The 19317-nt window shown below is 29.8% G+C and overlaps 3 protein-coding genes across 3 annotated transcripts; 1 reads left to right on the top strand and 2 right to left on the bottom strand.

Annotated features, from left to right (window-relative positions):
- Positions 1-1259: 1259 nt before the first annotated feature.
- On the top strand, positions 1260-2854 carry LOC100797969 (uncharacterized). Its single transcript, NM_001317433.2, is given in 1 exon segment — positions 1260-2854. A coding segment is annotated over 1 exon segment (978 nt). The 5' UTR covers positions 1260-1789; the 3' UTR covers positions 2768-2854.
- An 8431-nt stretch (positions 2855-11285) lies between these two features.
- Positions 11286-14995, bottom strand: LOC121172633 (uncharacterized). The gene is made up of 2 exons (XM_014763472.2): positions 12167-14995; positions 11286-11627 (listed from the first exon to the last, which is right to left on the bottom strand). The coding sequence occupies exons 1-2, from the start codon at positions 12882-12884 to the stop codon at positions 11533-11535; spliced, it is 813 nt and encodes a 270-aa protein (XP_014618958.1). The 5' UTR covers positions 12885-14995; the 3' UTR covers positions 11286-11532.
- A 322-nt stretch (positions 14996-15317) lies between these two features.
- LOC100306003 (stress-response A/B barrel domain-containing protein) lies at positions 15318-16612 on the bottom strand. The gene is made up of 2 exons (NM_001249229.2): positions 16121-16612; positions 15318-15849 (listed from the first exon to the last, which is right to left on the bottom strand). Exons 1-2 carry the CDS (start codon positions 16237-16239, stop codon positions 15651-15653), a joined length of 318 nt encoding a protein of 105 aa, NP_001236158.1. The 5' UTR covers positions 16240-16612; the 3' UTR covers positions 15318-15650.
- Positions 16613-19317: the final 2705 nt, after the last annotated feature.

The raw sequence follows: 19317 nt of genomic DNA, 5'->3' as shown, positions 1-19317 counted from the left end.
TTGTCAATGGGCTCGCGCTGAAAGGAAAACTAGTTTAGTTAGTTGAACAAAATACATTATTTATTATAAATACTTTGATTTTATCTTTAATTTCCATGAATAAATAAAAAAATATCAATAAAATTAAATAATTTTGAGGAATTGTAACATTTAATGACATTAATATTTAAAAAAATGATATTTTTTTCTATCAATAAATATGAGTTATATTATTAATAAGCAAATAAATGCATTTATTTATACGGAAATGAGAGACTATTTGATTAATTCTCCCTCTAGTATTAAATATTCTATTTTTTTTTAATTATAAGATTCTTTTTAAAAATTTATTTGTCCCTTTGTAAGATTCTTGTAATTTCTAAATGCACTAATTATTTTTATGTATATCCTTACTTAATTATTCTATTTTCAAATATTAATAAAAAATAAATAAGTAAATAAAGAGAGAAGAAAGGATAATTTTGGAATTATAACATAAATAATTGACAAATTTAATATAATAATTATTTTTCTTATGAATTAGTTGAAAAAGTCTTACAATTAAAAATAAAAAAAGTATAAGAAAAAAAATAATGACACATTAATTGCATCAATTTTAATTAAAAATTAGTTAACCGTATTTAATAGCATTAATTTCAATTAAAAATATTTTTTTTTCAATTTAATCTTCATTGAAACTTGATATGTGGTTAAAATTAGTATTATAATTAAATGAAAAGTATTTTAGAGATAATATTATAATTAAATTTTTTTCATAATTGACATCAAGAAAAATGTGTTTTTCTTCTTCCTATTATATTTAAGACTAGAAGGAGATTTTAAAGATATAAAAAGAATTAACAATTAATGTGTGTATATATACATGATTTTATATTTTTTTTTTATAATTATGATAAAATAGTACACTATGGATGAAGTTCACATCAATTAATTAAGTAATTAAGTAGAGTGTGTAAATTTTTACAAACTCCTATCGTCCTAATATTTTTATCTTTTATTCTCACGCACAAAAAATAAAATAGTACACCAATATATTTCTTATGCAGACGATCAAGTAAAAAACTGAGAATACAAAGAGAAGGAAAAAACGGACGAGTAATAAATGGGATTCCTCTATTAAAAAATAAAAAATAAAATGAGATTCCGTTTGTTTGTTTTTCCACCCTTTACCAATAACACCTCATAGGCCTAATAAATTGTCCATAACATTTTTTTCTTTAATTGCAGTTATTAATAGTCATCAAACCCGAGGTATGCATATTGAACCAAAACCAAATGGTGTCACAACTGGCGCTGAATTACAGGATCAACTTTTTTTCCACCTCCTTTTCTTTTTTCTCTTTTCTTTCTTTCAAATTGCAGTGTTATCTGGCAACTCTGATTAAAAAAGCACACCACCGAGGTTTCTGCCTCAATCCTCTAATCTCTTCTCTCCCCCTCTCATGAGACACACATTATTATTATAACATAAGATAGTGAGAGATTGTGTTGTGTCATGTCAAATGCCAAGTCTAGATCTTCTTCTCTTCCTCTTGAGTTTCCCCCTTTCAGAAACTCAAGAAACATGAATATGCAACCATAAACTCCATGTTTCTCAGACCTCACAAATTTTCCATACAATACAAGCCACAAAACACAAACCTCCCTTAACCCATTTTTCCAAAAACTTCAGATCCTTTTGTTTTAAACAACCACAAGTCCCCGCATCGAACAAATAAAAACACACAAAAGGGTATATAAAGACAGAGAGGTTGAGTCTAATTATTTCTTGTGCCAAAAAAAAATAAAAATGAGAGACATAGTTTCTTGCTTCAGCGAGAACGCAGTGAACGTGTCTCACTCTTCAATGTCGTGTTCTTCCTATTCAAACAACGCGTGCATCTCTCCCTCCTCCTCCTCCTCCTCCTCTGTTGTTCCCTCCACCCAAAACTCAATCTCCAGCGTCTACAAACTAGTCCTCTCCACGCTGAAGCAAATTCTCATCACGGTCACATGGTGTAGGAGCAACTCCAACCAAGGACTCACCATAACCTTCAACGACGGCGATGACCCTCCACCACCACCCTTCAGACTCAACACCAATTCACGTCTCTTCAGAAAGAAAAAAGGCTCCAAAATCCTCGAATCTTCATCTTCTGACTCATCAACCAAGGTAGAAATCTTATGGGATCTCTCAAACGCCAAGTACGAATCAGGACCCGAACCTGTTCAGGGCTTTCACGTTCTGATCATCATCGACTCTGAAATAGGCTTGGTTCTTGGCGACACTGCTGCTGCTGAAGAAACAGTTTCCAAGAGGCAAAATTTCAAAAACAACAAAAACACCCCTTTGGCTAAGGTCTCACTGTTATCACGAAGAGAGCATTGTTCTGGGAACACGCTTTACACCACCAAGGCTCAGTTCTGTGACACTGGCACGTGGCACGATGTTATGATCAGATGCAGTGTGGAGAAGGAGAATGAAGGGTTGTTGTTCAAGTCACCGGTTTTGTGCGTGTGCATTGATAAGAAGACTGTGATTCGTGTGAAGAGGTTGCACTGGAATTTTAGGGGGAACCAGACCATTTTTGTTGATGGGTTGCTTGTGGATTTGCTTTGGGATGTTCATGATTGGTTCTTCAACCCTTCTTCTTCTGGGTATGCGGTGTTCATGTTCAGGACTAGGAGTGGCATGGATAGCAGGTTGTGGTTGGAGGAAAAGAATGCACACAAAGATAAAGACAGGGTTGAATTCTCCTTGTTGATCTATGCCTGTAAGACTTCATAAGGGAAAACTTGTTCTTCTAATTGCTTTTCTTTTTTGTCTCTTTAGTTTCTTATTCTTTTGTTTTCCTTGCTTTAATTCTTCTTCTTTTCATTCCTTCCCTCTTGATAGGTTACATACCCATTCTTTTCTTTTTTTTTAGATAAAGGCAATAATTTAAGAGTTTCAGAAATTTTAGTTATTATACAAGAAAAATAAGCTTATTAATTTCTCTGCATTTTTTTTTTCAAGTTTATACTCTCAACCAATCAACTAATAAGAAATTATCATCTTTTAATATGATTGTCAACTAATTAGAAACTTTTTTGTGTATAATGACATATTGAAATTTCAACTTTATACAAACTATTCAAATCTTACTACTAGATGTCTACACCGACGTTATTATATTACTAACAGTAAAAAGAAATCTTTAATACAACTTTTTTTTGAAGTAGTTATAATGAAATACTTTGTCTTGAGTGTGTGGAAGTGATCATATTGAATGTTACTAGAAGTGTACGATATTGAATGTATTTTCTACCGAACATATAAGCATGTAGTCATGGGAAAATGTCCAAATTGTATACTAGTTTTATTTTATTCTTTTTTGGTTTGAAAGAAAAAGAGAGTGGCCAAACAGGCTTTTAGGGTTCATGACATGGACGTCAACGGAAATTAGCTAAAAGGGTAACGGATGACTTTGATCGGCATGGCTGAATTGCCATTGCCAAATCTTTACGGGAAATAAAGTTAAATAATATATTTATGAATGGAATGAACGATATCTAGACCGCGTCTTCTAGTTGCTCTTTACAATTTTGTTCCTAACTGTAATCTTTGGTTGAAAGGTAAAAACGTTTTTTTTTTTTTTATGATAACCGTCCAACTAATTAATAAAGGGCTTGATATATGTTACATGACAAGGTATGATGTGTTACGATTTGCTTTTTTTTATATATATATAAATTAAAAGTTTAAGGGAATTGAATTTCGGGAGTTTATCAGGATAATCATAAAGATTCAATGAAGTTTTGAGATATTAGTTACAAATTATCCATTAATAATATCCCCTCATATCAAACTCACAGTTTTTGAAGATGAGTCTGTTGCTTTTCAATTGTACCAACTTTTATGGGTGTGTTACCATTTGCTTGTGATAACAGTTTGTTTAAAACTTAAAGTATGGATTACTTTAGAGGGAAAATGAGGTTTGGTTTGGTCGGGTCACTTTCATACCAAAATCATTCAAAGCAAGCTCTCCAACATTATAAATATTCGGCTTGTCTTTACTAGCGTGGTGGAGCCTTTGATTATCTATGATGGTCTATTCTTCTGTCCTTAGATGCCATGATATGTGTTTATGACTCCCTGGTCCCTTCAAAACTAGAGTTCACCCATCTGAAAACAAATCATGACCAGCTACTTTGTGGATACATGCGTTTCAAAAGAAGTGGATATGTTCATTTCACACTCAAGTACGCGAGATGTTCGTCTTTCTTTTTAAATTGGATAGAATTGATTTGGATAAAATCAGTGTGTTTGGATTGGTGTTTTAAACTCACGTATACTAAGATTTTTATGTCAAAATGGAGTTTTCACGTGGAAGTTAGGAATTGTTGTTTCTGAAAATTCACGACAATTTTGTTTAGAATCATTTCCAAACACACTCAATTTTAATTCCAAATTTTATGTTTAGATGTTTGCATCATGTTGTGATTTTAAGTCTATTGTATTGTTAGACTCAAGGACTGTTTGCATCATGTTTAGAAATAACATTGGCGAAAGTAACAATTTTTTTCCGGCAAAAATTGAGGCATTCCTGTTTTGTATGTTATATTATTTGATCACATCCATCATTTTATTTCATGTTTTTTTTTTATAAAATATTATACAAATACAATTTTTGTTCTGCTTTGGAGATAAAATCCGTACCTCACGAGATTCTCTACTGAAATATAGCCCAATGAAACAATTTGATTGCCTTTTTGGCTACTATTCTGCCTTTTCCTCTCTACTTTGTTCAAAATAAAGTGCAAAGATGTGTTCAGTATTACTATTTACTAACAGTGTCAGTCATCTTTCATTTGATTTCCTTTTCTTTTTGATTGAGTAATATAATGTTTCACACCAAAGAGTACGTTTCCAACATGCTTTACAAATGTTACTTTGCCTGATTTTGTATGTTGGGTGTTGTTTGGTGGAAGTTACTTTCGTCAGTTGTTAAAAATTCTTCACACATGCTCTTAAGAAGACCGTGTACGTTATTCAAAGTTTGGATTCATCATTTTTCATTGTATAGATGAAGTGAATCGTACAAATTATTGCTTTTTGTATTGCTATTTTCAAATGTTGAGTTTTAGCCACTCCACTAGTCTTAGAAAATTCTATATTAGGTTGGTTATCACCTTTGAAGTTGAAAAGGATGGGCATAACAGTGAAACCACGTTCTGATTTCTGATTTCTGAGGCTATAGTGGATCAATTTGGGTGGCTTATTTTTTTTTCTTTACCTTTGATTGAAACTGCAGTGTCTCAGAACATCAGCCAACGTTATGTGCTTGTGCAAATTCTGGCTCAAAACAATAATGGTTCGTAAGTTGACTTGTTCTAAATTTTGTCTAGTAAAGAGATTCCAAATTTAAATCCCAACAAAAATATAGATATGATAGACGTGAGAGCAATCACTATTAGACTTTTCATGAGACTGGGACAAGCCATAACCATCTGAAAATATTTGAAAACCCTGAACAATTATTTGACAAAAGTATATACATATCTCGATCTATACATTTTTAAAATATCATTGATTCATATTGTTAGCTCCTTGCTTGCCATTTAGAAGAATAGTGTTGTTCTAACTTCAATTCCATTCCTAGCATTTTCATTTATTTTTATCAAAATGTTTACATATTATACCACAATTATAAAAAAGAGAAAATAGTGTATATACTAACAATAAGAATTTAACTTTTTTTACATCATCATTTAATTAATTATCATATACTAATATGTTGTAATTAGTATTTATTTCTTAAAGTATTATCTCATTTAACAACAAGTGGGAGATCAATTTTTGGATGGAGAGTTTTGAAAACTAGAGCAAAAACTCTCTTTTCAACTCATTAATATTTTTCTATTCACATAAATTTTAAGATAAAGTTAACACGTGTTGCTATTTTAATTGGCATTTTAAAAAACTAGTAAATTTAAAATCAAATCAAAATCATATTTTAATTGATATATTTAAGATATGACAATTTGGAATCATAATACTAAGGAAGAATATAATGTGGATTCAAATCCTCCACTAATAAATTATTGATAAAAAAATTAATATCAATATTTTTTTTCTTTCATCCGTTACTTACCAATTACTTCTTGGATTTCACATTATTGTTTAATTACGGCTACATATATAAATTCTGCTTAACTGTATTCCACATCTGATCTCCATTCTTGTCCCTACCTTTTTAAGGCCATGGCGGTTCACCAACTCTCTTCACTTGGATTGAAGTTTCCAATGTCACCTTTTAGCATTCCATGTTTAATTTAATGCGCATCACCATTCAACATGTTGAATTATGCAAGCTGAATTAAGTATGGTTTGTGTTAATGAATTGTCTGTACTTTTTATACATTATTTAATTTTTATATTACACAGTGAGAGTTTTAAGAAAATAACTTTAAAGAATTTATTTAAAACAAAATTTAACAAATTTATCATATAATTAGTAAAAACTCTGAAATGCTATAGGAAAAACCCTAAAATGCTCTTGTTGAATAATATTTCTAAAAACACTTTCATTCAAAATAATTATTCTAATCCATATAGAAAATATAAAAATTCTTTATATTATCAGTGTGTAGGCTATTTACTAAATAATTAATAATAAACAAATTTACTTAATAATAATTAATATATCCTAAGATAAGAACTAAATGTTTGTCTACAACTTATTCTAATGGTTTGTTTGTTGTAATATCATTGAACAGTCTCATGCTCGAGACATCACAGTCCTTCACTCACAAGATAAGGATTAAATAGTAAGGATAAATTTAGTAAAATTATTTGGCTCATTAAATTATTTATTATTTTTCTTAATTTCATAAAATATTCTTAAAAATCGCGTATTTTAAAATGAGAAGAATAAGCCTTGATAAGATATAAAGAAAAAAAAAACTTTTGCCAAATTCATAACTTAAGACTTTTCAAACTTAAAATGAAACACACGCCTAGTGTACTTTGAGATAGATACATGTACCCATCCTACAATATTTAAAATTGTAGGATCCACCTACTCTTTTTTGTGCCCCTATCTTTTTAATTACGATTGTTTATCGTTTATGAATAGTTTTATAGGGATGTTTATGGATATGAGTTAATTGCGAATTTGAATTGACTCGAATCAATTTAAATCATTTAGATTGAGGTCATTTATGTATTTAAGTCAAAACTAAACCGAACAGATCAAAATCGTTCATGTATGAATTGAGTTACGGGTTTAGATTTATAGATCCGATCAAAACTGAAACAAACCGATTAAAATTGATTAAAATTTTTAAAGTTGTGTTGGTTTAACTTTAAATATTGTTAATATTGAGACTCCAAGTATTGAAATTGCAAATGTTTGGACTATGAGTGTTGCAACTTTTTAAAATATTACTTTCAAATACATTGTTATTTATTTCACCTTTTTTATATTTATTATCCTGTCACATTTATAATATTAATAAATCATATTTTGTTTATTTTTTTTTAAATTTGGCTGTAATAAATCTGATTGCAACAAAATTTATTGTAATAAATTAGTTTGTAAATAATAGTTGTAATTCAACTATTATAGTAAACATCGTTGAAAAATATTTTGTTTTAATTTATATTAGTCTATTTTAGAATATTATGTTTATGATATTAAATGAATTAATTTTAATATTTTTAGACATTTGATAATATTGTATTAATTGTATTGAATATTTGGATGAATTATGATACAAAATAATAGTTCTAAAAAAAAATCAAATTTAAATGGATAATCTATTGATTCGAATCGAATCAAACGTTCATGAATGTATTAGATTTAAAAAAATCAAACTAAATCAATCAAATTAAATTAATCAAATCTATCATAAACACTCCTAATAGTTAATATGTTAGTACATACCTCACGATATTTGTTTTTAATGTTTATCGGGATGACGTTGAAATTTATTTACAATGAAATGACCACACTCCGTCTAAACGCGGCTTTTGTTGCGTTTGCTAAGCACGTGTTGTCCAGCTAATGTCAGCTGCTGCATTTATAGTGGTTTGTTGTGCCAGCGTGGCCCCCCTCCCCCATTTTTTCCTCCTCTTCACACTCTTCCTTCATACTCCCTTTTCCTGTCTGATACAAAAATTGTCTCAAACTAATTATTATTTTAATTTTTAACATAGTATTAATTATTTTTTATTTATATCTCTTATAATATTAATGATAAATAATAAAATTTATAAATAAATTAATGATAATATAAAATTAATTTTATAAAATTATTATTATTTATTTATTTATTTATTATTATCTTTTTCTGATACATGTAAAGATGATAATCATTTTGAGATGGATGAAATATACTTTTTTTGATAGAGATTAGATACATTTTTTAAAGGACATAATTTTTTTTAGTTGAATAAAATTATTATGGACAACATTTTTTTTAAAAAAAAATAGTAAATTAGTTTTCGAAATTATCTTTTACATTTCAAAAACTAATTTTTAGAATATAAAAAAAATAAGAATTGTGAAGAGAAAAAATGGGTATAAATAGAATTTCACATAAGGCCATAAGGCAGTAGGGGCTGGGGAGCCGAGTTGCATTTGAGTCCAAGTCCAGTTGTCACGTGCTCTTTGCCAAAAAGCCCATTCCACTTCAATGCATATTTAATGTGTAGTAGTGGGCCAAGTTTAATAACATTAATTGATTCTCTTGTGGGCACAAGTAGAAGCAGCACTTGCCATTATGATTGATTCGTGAATGTAAGCAATGTCTAAAGTTTTTTTTTTAGTTTTTCAAAGTCATTATAATTCATATTAGCCTAGTGATGATCAACATGTTTAGATAAGCCCCTCCAGAAGTATTTTCAGGATAAAAAAATAAAAATAAAATAAAATGAATTTCTCTACCACCTAAAAAGAATAGCCAGGACTCATTATAAATAAGTTTATTTTGGATTGTTGTCTAAAATGGTCTAGCCAACAATGGTTAGTCCAATTAATAAGGACCAAAATCATATTTTACAATTATGTTAGTTTGAGTTCTAGTAAGCTCTTATTAATGAGTAATATGAAAGTATCTTTATAAACATTAATTGAGATTTAAGATCAATCCTAATCGATCCACAACTTAAATCATATGGAGAATGCTAATGCATACACACCATTTTGTTAGAATGAGTGTATTAGCAACCAACATTACAAAAACATTCTTCATAAAAAATTCATTATGAGAGAAGAACGTTATAAATTGTTTCATTAACATTACAAAAATAACATAGCTTATCATTATTTTTTACTAAAAATTGTTTTTGGAAAAATAGTTATTTTTTAAAATTCATTTAAATACAACAAATATTATTATTTTTAAAATAAATCTGAATCAATCACACTTATTATTTTTTAAATAAATATATAATCTAATTTAATATTTGTGAGAGAGAAAAATGAATGATAATTTAATATTTATGATAGAGGAAAGATGAAACTATTTGAAGATTTAATGCTGATAGAGATAAAAGAGAATAGAGAAATGATTATTTTAAAATTGAATCATAAATTATTATAATATCCTTACATTAAATTTAGTGACATAAAAGAATTCAATAATTTTTTTGTCTAAATATTTATGGTGTTGGTTGTTAACAAAAATGATGTGTGTGCATTAGCATTCCCAGTATATATAAAAGTTGGCCAATTTAACTTTTTATTATTATATTTAGGAGTTTAGTGTATTTTTAGTCCTTAAACTTTATAAGATTTCTGTTTTTAATCCATGAATTTTTATTGGTCAATATTTATTTTTTTCTCCTTACTTTTAGTCCCTACTTATAGCCCCTTAATAGGAATTAAAAGTAATAACGGAAAAAGTTAAGGGTTAAAACCAATAAAAAAATTAGCTGCTAAAATTAGAAATTTAAAAAGCTTAGGAACTAAAAAATAGCAAACCTCAATATTTATCATTTCTGAAATCTAAGCTCGCGTAAGTGGTATAATGACTTACATCAATACAATTGCATGATTTGAGTTTGAATTCAATTATCATCTCGTAGTCCTTATATTTGATTCTTATCAGCACATAAACCCTCTTGTACAAGAAGTGTTTTAAAAATGTGCTTTACTTACCTTGCAAAGTATATGTAGTAGAGTTAGTAATTTTTCAAGTAATGAATCAATTGCCTCTTAATTTGTAGAATAAAATGTAAGTCGGATATTGCTTGCTAATGTTTTTGACGTAACAGCCAGCTACTCAATTATACTTGTAAAATTTATTTTATTTTTCTGACTAACATGAATCTTTGTGAAAATTGAACCAGTCATAGAAATATTGGAAGAAAAGCCTTCCATTCGATATGGCAGCTCACTGTTGCAAATTGACAGTTACCGGCATGCTATCATGCTCGAAAAGAAAACAAAAACTGCAAGACACGAGTACAAATAATTGAGTGAGAAAGAACACAATAATTTAGTCACTTCTATAATGTCTGAGTCATGTCATGTTCCATGGCAAAGTATCAGGGTAAGTTTATGTTTTATTTTTCATCTCCTCCTTTTTTGTTATCTGTGTTTCGTGGTTGTACTTGGTTTTTTACTTTAATATCAACCCTGCTTCACATTGTTCTGTTTCTTTATTCAAGTTTGGTAGTTTTCAAGTGATTAATTTGATTGCGCATTGTTTTCTTGTTTCATTGTTACAAGATGAGTATTCTAATTTACAATTGTTCCATTGAGAATTATATTCTAGGTCTTCCACTATTGTGCTCTTTTCTTTTTTGACCTCTTCAATGTAGATTGACATGCCAGCCTTATTTATAGTGTTTTTCTTATGGTTAAACAAGCTCTTTTCTTTTCATCACTCTTTTATGATTGGCTGAAATTTATTAAGAATAATCAAATTTGGTGAATCTAATATTTAAATTAGGAGATAGAATCATTAATGATAAGTGAGACTCACCAAAATTGTTGATCTTTAACAATTTCAGTCAATTGCAGAGGGAGTGTTGAAAAAAGAGTGTTAATGTTCCTAGCATTTCTCTTTTATGAAACATTCAAATTTTTTATTATTATTTCCCTGTAACTTTATGAGGTAATTTTTAATATGGCATGAGATCAAATAGAGCAGCTTCTATTTAATGCAGTAGCAAGGCCAATTGCATTCTCTAGTATGATTTACATACTTATAAATTCCGAACATGCAAATCTTGCTTGAGGGCTCCAAAAGGAGGTAGTGACAGAAACTTTACTTATCATTTCTGATTCCATTCCTATCGAAATTTCAATCTGAGCTTACTTTGAAATTCTTTAGCTGAATACATGGTTCATAATACTCTTGTTACAATCCATTTTTGGCAGGACTAACCAAGATCAATCACTACTTTGTGGCAGTTACAATTAACAGATGAGATGCAAAGATTATACTTAAACATATTAGAGGCATATAGCAAGTGGCATATGTAAAACCACCAAATACTCTTAAGTCTTACCTAACAATGCAACCCTTAAGCTAAACATACTTAGACATGCATGAAGAAGGCTAGTAGGCTACAGTAACTGAACCAATCAAAGAAAGCATAGAGAAAAAAGCACTAGCAGTAGATTTTATCCCAGCCTTGGAGATGACCTTGTCTTCTGCAAAATTGTCATTAGAGTCATTGAGTCAGAGTCATCAAATAGTTTCCTCATAACTCAAAACAAAAGGAAAGCAAAATAAAAATGCACAAAACTTAGATGCAATTTCATTGGTACTTTTTGTGCTATTCTCCAATCAAAATTGGAGATTCACCTGAGTAATCTACGTTGACCTTCAATTTAATCCTTTATTACGCAGATTACTCAGGTAAAACTTCAATTCTGATTTGAAAACAACACCATCAAATAGTTTCCTCATAACTCAAAAACAAAAAGAAAGCAAAATAAAAATAAAGAAAACTTAGACACAATTTCATTGATACTTTTAGTGCTATTCTCCAATCAGAATTTGAGTTTCCCCTTAATAATCTATGTTGACCTTCAATGCAATCCTTTATTATGCAGATTACTCAGATAAAACTTCAATTCTGATTTGAAAAGAACACCAAAAACACCTATAGAAATACATCTAAGATTTGTAAGCATCTAAGTTTCGTCTAATAAAATCTTGGTACATGTCAAAACCAAGGTATACTTACTGCACTCTTTAGGGTGGCATAAGCAATTCAACCCAGCACCACAGTTTCCATTAGGCTTTTCACACCCTTGACAAATTTCTGGTACACGTGGAATGTCGACAGATAACCTTGTTCCCACCTTATATCCCTGATCATGTCCACCATCTGAAGTACTTCTATGCACCCAGCTGTAATGAGAACAATTCAGATGTTCAGGGTGAAAATCCTTATCCACCTTTTGCAAATCTTCAACAAAAAAACATGAATAAGGATGTTCCAGGTGCTCTTGAGGCCTAGAAGGTGGTGAACCAGCACCTCCACATTTGTACAGGTCACTACAATTTTGCATGATTGGTAAAGTGGTGTCTCTTCTGCTTGAGCAGTTGAAGAGAACAAGGGAGTTAGGTTCTGGAGGAGAAGGGAAACCAGATGTGACAGCCAGAGGAGAAACATATTGGAGAGAAGAACAAGAAGAGTGAGTGATGGTTAGTAATCTACCATTGTTGTCAAGTGATGAAACATGAAAAAGGCCAAGGGATGTTCTCAAGTAGAGATTCTGAGATATGCACAAGGTGATGTTGTCTAACATAGAAGAATTGGAATCCAAGAAAGGTGTTTGAGTTTTGATATTCCCACAGAAGTTTGCATGATTATGCTGGGGTATAGAAGAACATAATATGATATTGAATAAGAGTAAAGAATGAAGAAGATGCATATGGAGTATCTTGAATGGCTTCATGATCTTTCTTTTTTTCTGTCAATGCAAAGAATGTTTGCTAAGTTATTTTAATATTTCTGTAGTAGGTTCATTCTTTTAGGATCATTCTAGATAGGAAAGCATAGTATTAAGAACTCAAGAAAACACTACTTACAAACTACTTTCCAAGTTGGTCCCATATATGAATGAATTAGTGACTTTCTTTTTATGCTTCTTTTCTTTTTCTTTGTCACTAGAAAAAGAAAAAGTTACATTGCTTTGAGGAATCTTAGGCTTCAAATTTCAAAACTTTTTTGAGTCAATTTACTACTTTAATTCTTCGACTCTTTTTTTAATGATTTTTTTTTAGTAAATGGTAGAGAAGGGACTAGAACCTAGGTTCTTTCCTTTATTAATTTTTTTTAATGATTAAGTCATCTAACTTTTTTCTATTTCATTTTAGTCTTGTAAGTTTTATTATCCAACAAATTGGATCTTTCCGTCATTTCAATTTAACTTTGTTAGTAATAGTGTTAAGCTATCTTTATATTAGTTTTTGACTTAATGCTATTTTATTCCTCTAACTTTTAAAAGTCCAACAAATTGATCCTTTCATTATTTGCCTTCTTTATTTTCTTTTCTATTCAAAAGAATTTCATTTTTTTTTTTTGCAACAATTAGTTGAAAACAACGTGACTTTAGCTTTGAGGATGAACCAATGGCAGCCGTTAGAATTGTTCAATATTATTTAAGAGAACACTCATTGAAACATTTTTACTATGTTTCTTTGTTTTTATTTTATTATATATATGTCCTTATATTTTGTAGAAAATAGAGCACTCGAAATTCATACTTATCCATGAATTTTGAAAGAAAAAAATCACACGAATTTGCATTAAAGAGGGAAGTGAACATTTCTAAAACAAGAAAGAGATAATAAAATTCAAGGTTTTAATTAAACTTGATGTAATTTGTTCAAAGTATTTTTTATGTTGAACCTTCTTTATAAAGTGCAAATTAGATAAATTGTTTGACCATTTTGAACATTGCACCTTAAAGCCTATGCGTAGTTCTTTTTCTAGCTTAAACAATTATTATTGTTTAAGCATAAAAGAAGAACTGAATTCAAAAAGACTGTCCATTAGATAAAAGAAGCTAATGATTTATTGAATTAGTCAAAATTAAAAGAACAAAATGAAATAAATAAAAGTTATAAAAAAAAGAAGATAAATTAGAGATTTTACTTTTCTTTAGACTTGCCATGGCTTTACTAGACCATATATCCTTCCAAAAAGTACGGTTAATTATTTCCAATTGATCATTGGTTTTGCATGGTTCAATGTCTTTCACCATTGATAATCATTCCCTGCCCTACTAAAGTTGATTTGGTGTCGTTTAGGCTTTTCTAGGAAAGGCAAACAAACAATGTTGTTCTCCCACAGTTAATAAAAGCCTTGACCCCATCTCTTTAAGATTGAATTGTTCTGTGCATCAACCAAACAACCAAAATGTGGAAGATGCATTTGTTGACATAGACCTTTAGAGTGCCTTGCGTAACTTTATTTCAAAGTGAGCAATGATCAATGTAACAATGTTCGCCTTACGGATTGCGTTCAAACCCAATACAAAAACATTTATCACACTAAGTTACTGGTAATATTGACATAAAAACATGTCAATATAAATTTGGGTATTAAGAAATTAGGATTTCATGTAATAAAATTTGATAAAGTTATACACATTTCAGAACACAACATAAAATATAAATAAAGTATAATGTATTTAATTGGATGGTTATAGAAATATCTTTAGTAAAATAAACTAACAAACTTATATCTACAGTTGTTGGATTACTCTCTCAACTCACTGTTACCACCCGTTTTATTAGAGATATTCTACTTACAGAATACAGGTGGAAAGTATAGATAAATGGATATAATTGAAGAAGGAAGCAAAATGGGAAATAGGTGAAACTAAAAAAGAACCAGGAAAAGGGAAAAAAAGATTCCCAACTTGACTTAAAAAGTAAAAGGAAAATGTTGAGTGTAAATTTCTTAAAAGAAGTGGAAGAAAGACACAGATTATTGAGAGAAAAAACGAAAAAAAGAAATAGAAGAAAGAGAAAGAAATTGACATGAAAAGAAGAGATAGGAAGAAGAGGTAAAAAAAGGATATCGAAGAAATAATAAGTGTATGAATATAATTATCCAAAATAAAATGGAAAAATGACTTAACTGGTATCTAAGTCTAACCAGTCACGGAACTGTACTGGAGCTGCCAACCCAAGTTCTTGGAAAATCTTTCTCATTTTTAGGTTGTAAGAAGTAAGAGAGAAATAAAAAGAAATTAAAAAGGAAAAAAAATTAGAGAAATGATGGCAGATATATAATAAATGATAAGAAAATAAGAAAAGACATAAAAAAAAGTTGAAAGAGAAATGAAAATTACCCCTTGCTAGTTAGGTGATGATATATTCAAACTCTGTATTGATAATCACATTCCCTCCTCTATAACCAAATAGAAAACATCCAATCAAGGGGCTCATACTGTTCACATTCATCATTCATCACACCCTTTGTGGCAGTAGAAACATGGAGAGAAATCATAGAATTAGTATTAACAAATACCAATAATGCTAGAAATTTCCATTAATTAGGAAAAAAGAAGAACTTATTATCAAGTTTGAAATTGCATAAGAGATTGTAGGAACTAGCTAGGAACAACCATAACAGACTACAAATAGCAGATGCACACACATGCATACACTTTTAAAGATGGAAAAGTTTATTTGCTTGAATAAGTTGAGGATCATGCTGGTGCTTTGACGAGGTTAGATGGGAAATCCAGCACCACAATCTTCTCAATAGCAGGTGAAAACACTCCCGAGAACTCAAGATGATTTGGGTGAGTCTGAAATGCGTTGAACTCCTCTTTCCCATTGAATGTCATCAAGAAAGCATGAGTGAAACCTTGTCTTAGCATATCATGACTTTCAATGTCCTTTCCCCTGCCATACAAATATGTGATACACATATATAGTAAGTACATGAGAAATGTTAAAGATTATGTAGCCTTTAATTGGTTGTGCTTTTTATATACTAAATCTAGACGGAGACCACTGACCAATCAGATACTACTACAACAAAAACAATAACATGTGTCGACTATATGAATCACACAGAACCATTCACCCATAACATAAATGCAGAAAAGTATGTGTTAAGGGAAAGAAGAACAAAACTATCTTGAAACGAAGTAAACTAATATAGGTTTTATACCATTCAAAGGACTTGACATGGTCAATCCCAAAGACCATCTTCTCCAACCCTTGAATGAGATCATCAACTGCCACACCATCTTTGAACTTAACAATCACATAGTGATTGAAAGTCCCCATGGCTACTACTACAATACAATAATATTAAAACTCTTATTATGAACCAAAAGCAGTCCCTAGTAGTCAAATATATATGCACAAAATTAAACCTACAACATGCACGCGTCCACTATTACAGTCCCTATGTGTCCACTGTCAGATCCTATATAATGACCAATTTCACCGCTGGTAAGTGGTAATCAAATACCAAAAAAGGTTTTATTAGGGACAGAATCTACGGCTCAATATTAGGAAAGGTACTAGTTTCAAATATAGACCCACCAGGGTGCAACTCCTTCCTCCACATTTGCACAGTCAAAATTGTCTGGTGTAATTGTCCTTCCACACCCTTGGGGTCATTTCCCTCTAGAAGTTTGAGTTATGGGTTGGCCTCACTCAGAGTCAGAAAAACATTATCATATTATATATGTCAAACAAACAACGCACAAGTGAGATAGTGATTTATGTTTTTTAATCTAGTAATTCATGGTTTAAATTCTAATTGATCATAGGATATGAAATAAATTATGTTGGAGAAAAATATCACCTTATAAACATTCATGGTCTCCATCAAAATTAATCATCACTTCCATAGAAAATACTTTCTATCAATAACATGCTCTTAAAAAAATATTATACATGTCAGACTCTTTCCCTTTCTTCAGAGCCTTTTTCTATTTAAGAAAAGTGGCGCCATTTGCTGTGGACTGTTCCCCTTGTCCTTGCCATGTGCACCACCAAGGTAAATTATTGAACTTTTATACATGGATGAATGGCATCATGCTATGTACTTATCGTTAAGGAATCTTGAGTCTTGACTCAGGTGAATAAATATTAACAATCATGTCTAAGTGATTTCATCAATTTCAGCTATAATATGCTAATATTTTTTATTTTACTCAATTTAACAAGTTGTACTGGAATACACTAATTTCAGTATACTAATTAAACTAAGGGACATTGGGACTTCTGTGAATATTCAGTGGTGTTTTGTACCAAGATGCGGTTCTAATATTATTATTATATATCTAGGGTCTAGACAACATTTGGCTGGATTTGAAATGACAAGTCAAAAAAGAAATGTATTATTGGGTTATGGATAGCCTTAGTGCAATTGGTAATCTGTCCTAATCACCAGTTATTATCGAACAAAAAACCTTTAATACAATTGAATTATTATGGTTGATTTTTTCGTAAAATTTCTATTTATCTAATCAGAATTTCAATAATTGATGTTTTAATCAATAATAGACTTCAATGTTCACTCCTAGAGTACTTTCAAGAGACACAGAAAATTTTTATTTCATTAATTGTACCAATGGAAATATTTGTGGGTAAAATCTCCTCTTTTCACCTGGAACTTCATGATTATAACTCTATAAGTCTACAATAACCTTGCGTAGTTCTTTCCACACGTGGATCTTATTTTAGAGTTACGAATGTCTTTTTAATTAGAAAACACAAAGGATAGGTAATGTCGTGATCTTTTGGGGTACTATTTGATTTAATTCGTTATTTTCACTATACCAGGAAGAGTCATCACACAGCAGTAACAAGCATCAAATCTCTGTTCTGACAGTGTCAAGCATAGAAACTGAATGGTGAAGACTGAATAGTAAAGAGGTTGAAAGTTTGAAACAAAAGATGTACCGAATAAGGGTGTGTTTGGATTTCTGGTTTGGGGTTTCAAAAGTATGTATGAAATTAAAATCAGGTTGAGAACATGAGATGATGTTTGATTATTTCTCAAAAGTTTGTTTCAAAGAATAAAAAAAAATGTTTGGAAACTCGTTGCAAAATTATGTTTTATAGGTAAAAATGATTCACCAATGAATCAAGACCTTTGTTATTTTGTGTTTATTTGTTTTTATATGTTGATTTGCATTGGAATACATACACACTTGAAGCAATTTTAACTACAAAACCAAACATGCATTAAATTTTGGCTTTAAAACTCTGAGAGAAGTCGGAGCATGTTTGTTTAAATGTTGAAACCAATTTTCACTTTTTTAGACGAATGATAACAAAATTGTTACTTTAGCGTTTTATATGTCTTGGAATGCAGCAAAATTTATTGAAAATGCTTAAACAAATATGAATTAAGACTTGAGATACTTTTGTAAACTTTAATTTAATCCAAACATGTGCTAAATAACTTGTATTTTATGATTTTTATTATATATATATATACATTACTACCTTAAAGACAGACCGGGACTGTTCTGCTCGTTTGTTCATATTTTTTATTCTTTGAAATTGAACTTATATATATTTAATTGGTCCCATTTTTTCAATAATATAACTGACACGAGAGGTTAATAGAATAATAGAGTGATTTAGAATATATCAGTTGAACGGTAAATAAGTATATAATAATGTATATCAATTTACCAAAATGAGGTTCAAGGATATCATATCCCTTTATTATTGTCGTACATAATGTAGTAGAAAAGTAAGTTTGAAAATCATGTATCAGTTAATTTGTGATTTTATAAATTTCTATTTGTCGAAAGATAAGTTTCAAAAATCAAAACCATGTGGAAAATTGTTTGGGACCTATATATTTAGCACGTGTTTGAGTATTATTTAGTTTTTCTAGTATTTTTTTTTATATGTTGAGTATTTTGGGGTGTGTTTTTATTATAATTTTTATAAGACCTTTTATAAGGTTTTTTTTATTTATAGTTAGTAGTTTTTTTTAATCTTTTTTCTTATTTTGAGCGCTAGAGGCCCTAATAGTTTCTACACCATGTTGTTGACAAAATGTTCCTACTTTTTCTATTGGTTCATTTTTCTTTTTGTATTTTGTCTTAAAGTTTAAAATCTATACATGCCAGACTCCTGTATCTACTATTATATTGTGAATTTGCCAATATGTTAAAATATGATAAGATATTGAATGTCTTAATGTTTTTGAAAATTTATTTTTATCTTTTTCAAAAAAATAATTTTGGAGTCTAGCTATGAACCTTAATTTCTTTCCAAAAGCGAGTAAACTCGTCTTCCTAAGTGTTACTTTTGATGAAAATGTATCCTTATACCATGTATAATAAGACATTGTTGGATAATAAAAGTTTACTACTGAATAGTCGCCCTTTC

The sequence above is a fragment of the Glycine max genome, chromosome 11 (assembly GCF_000004515.6).
Source record: "Glycine max cultivar Williams 82 chromosome 11, Glycine_max_v4.0, whole genome shotgun sequence".
Classification (NCBI taxonomy): domain Eukaryota; kingdom Viridiplantae; phylum Streptophyta; class Magnoliopsida; order Fabales; family Fabaceae; genus Glycine; species Glycine max.
This window is presented reverse-complemented; position numbering and strand designations above follow the sequence as displayed.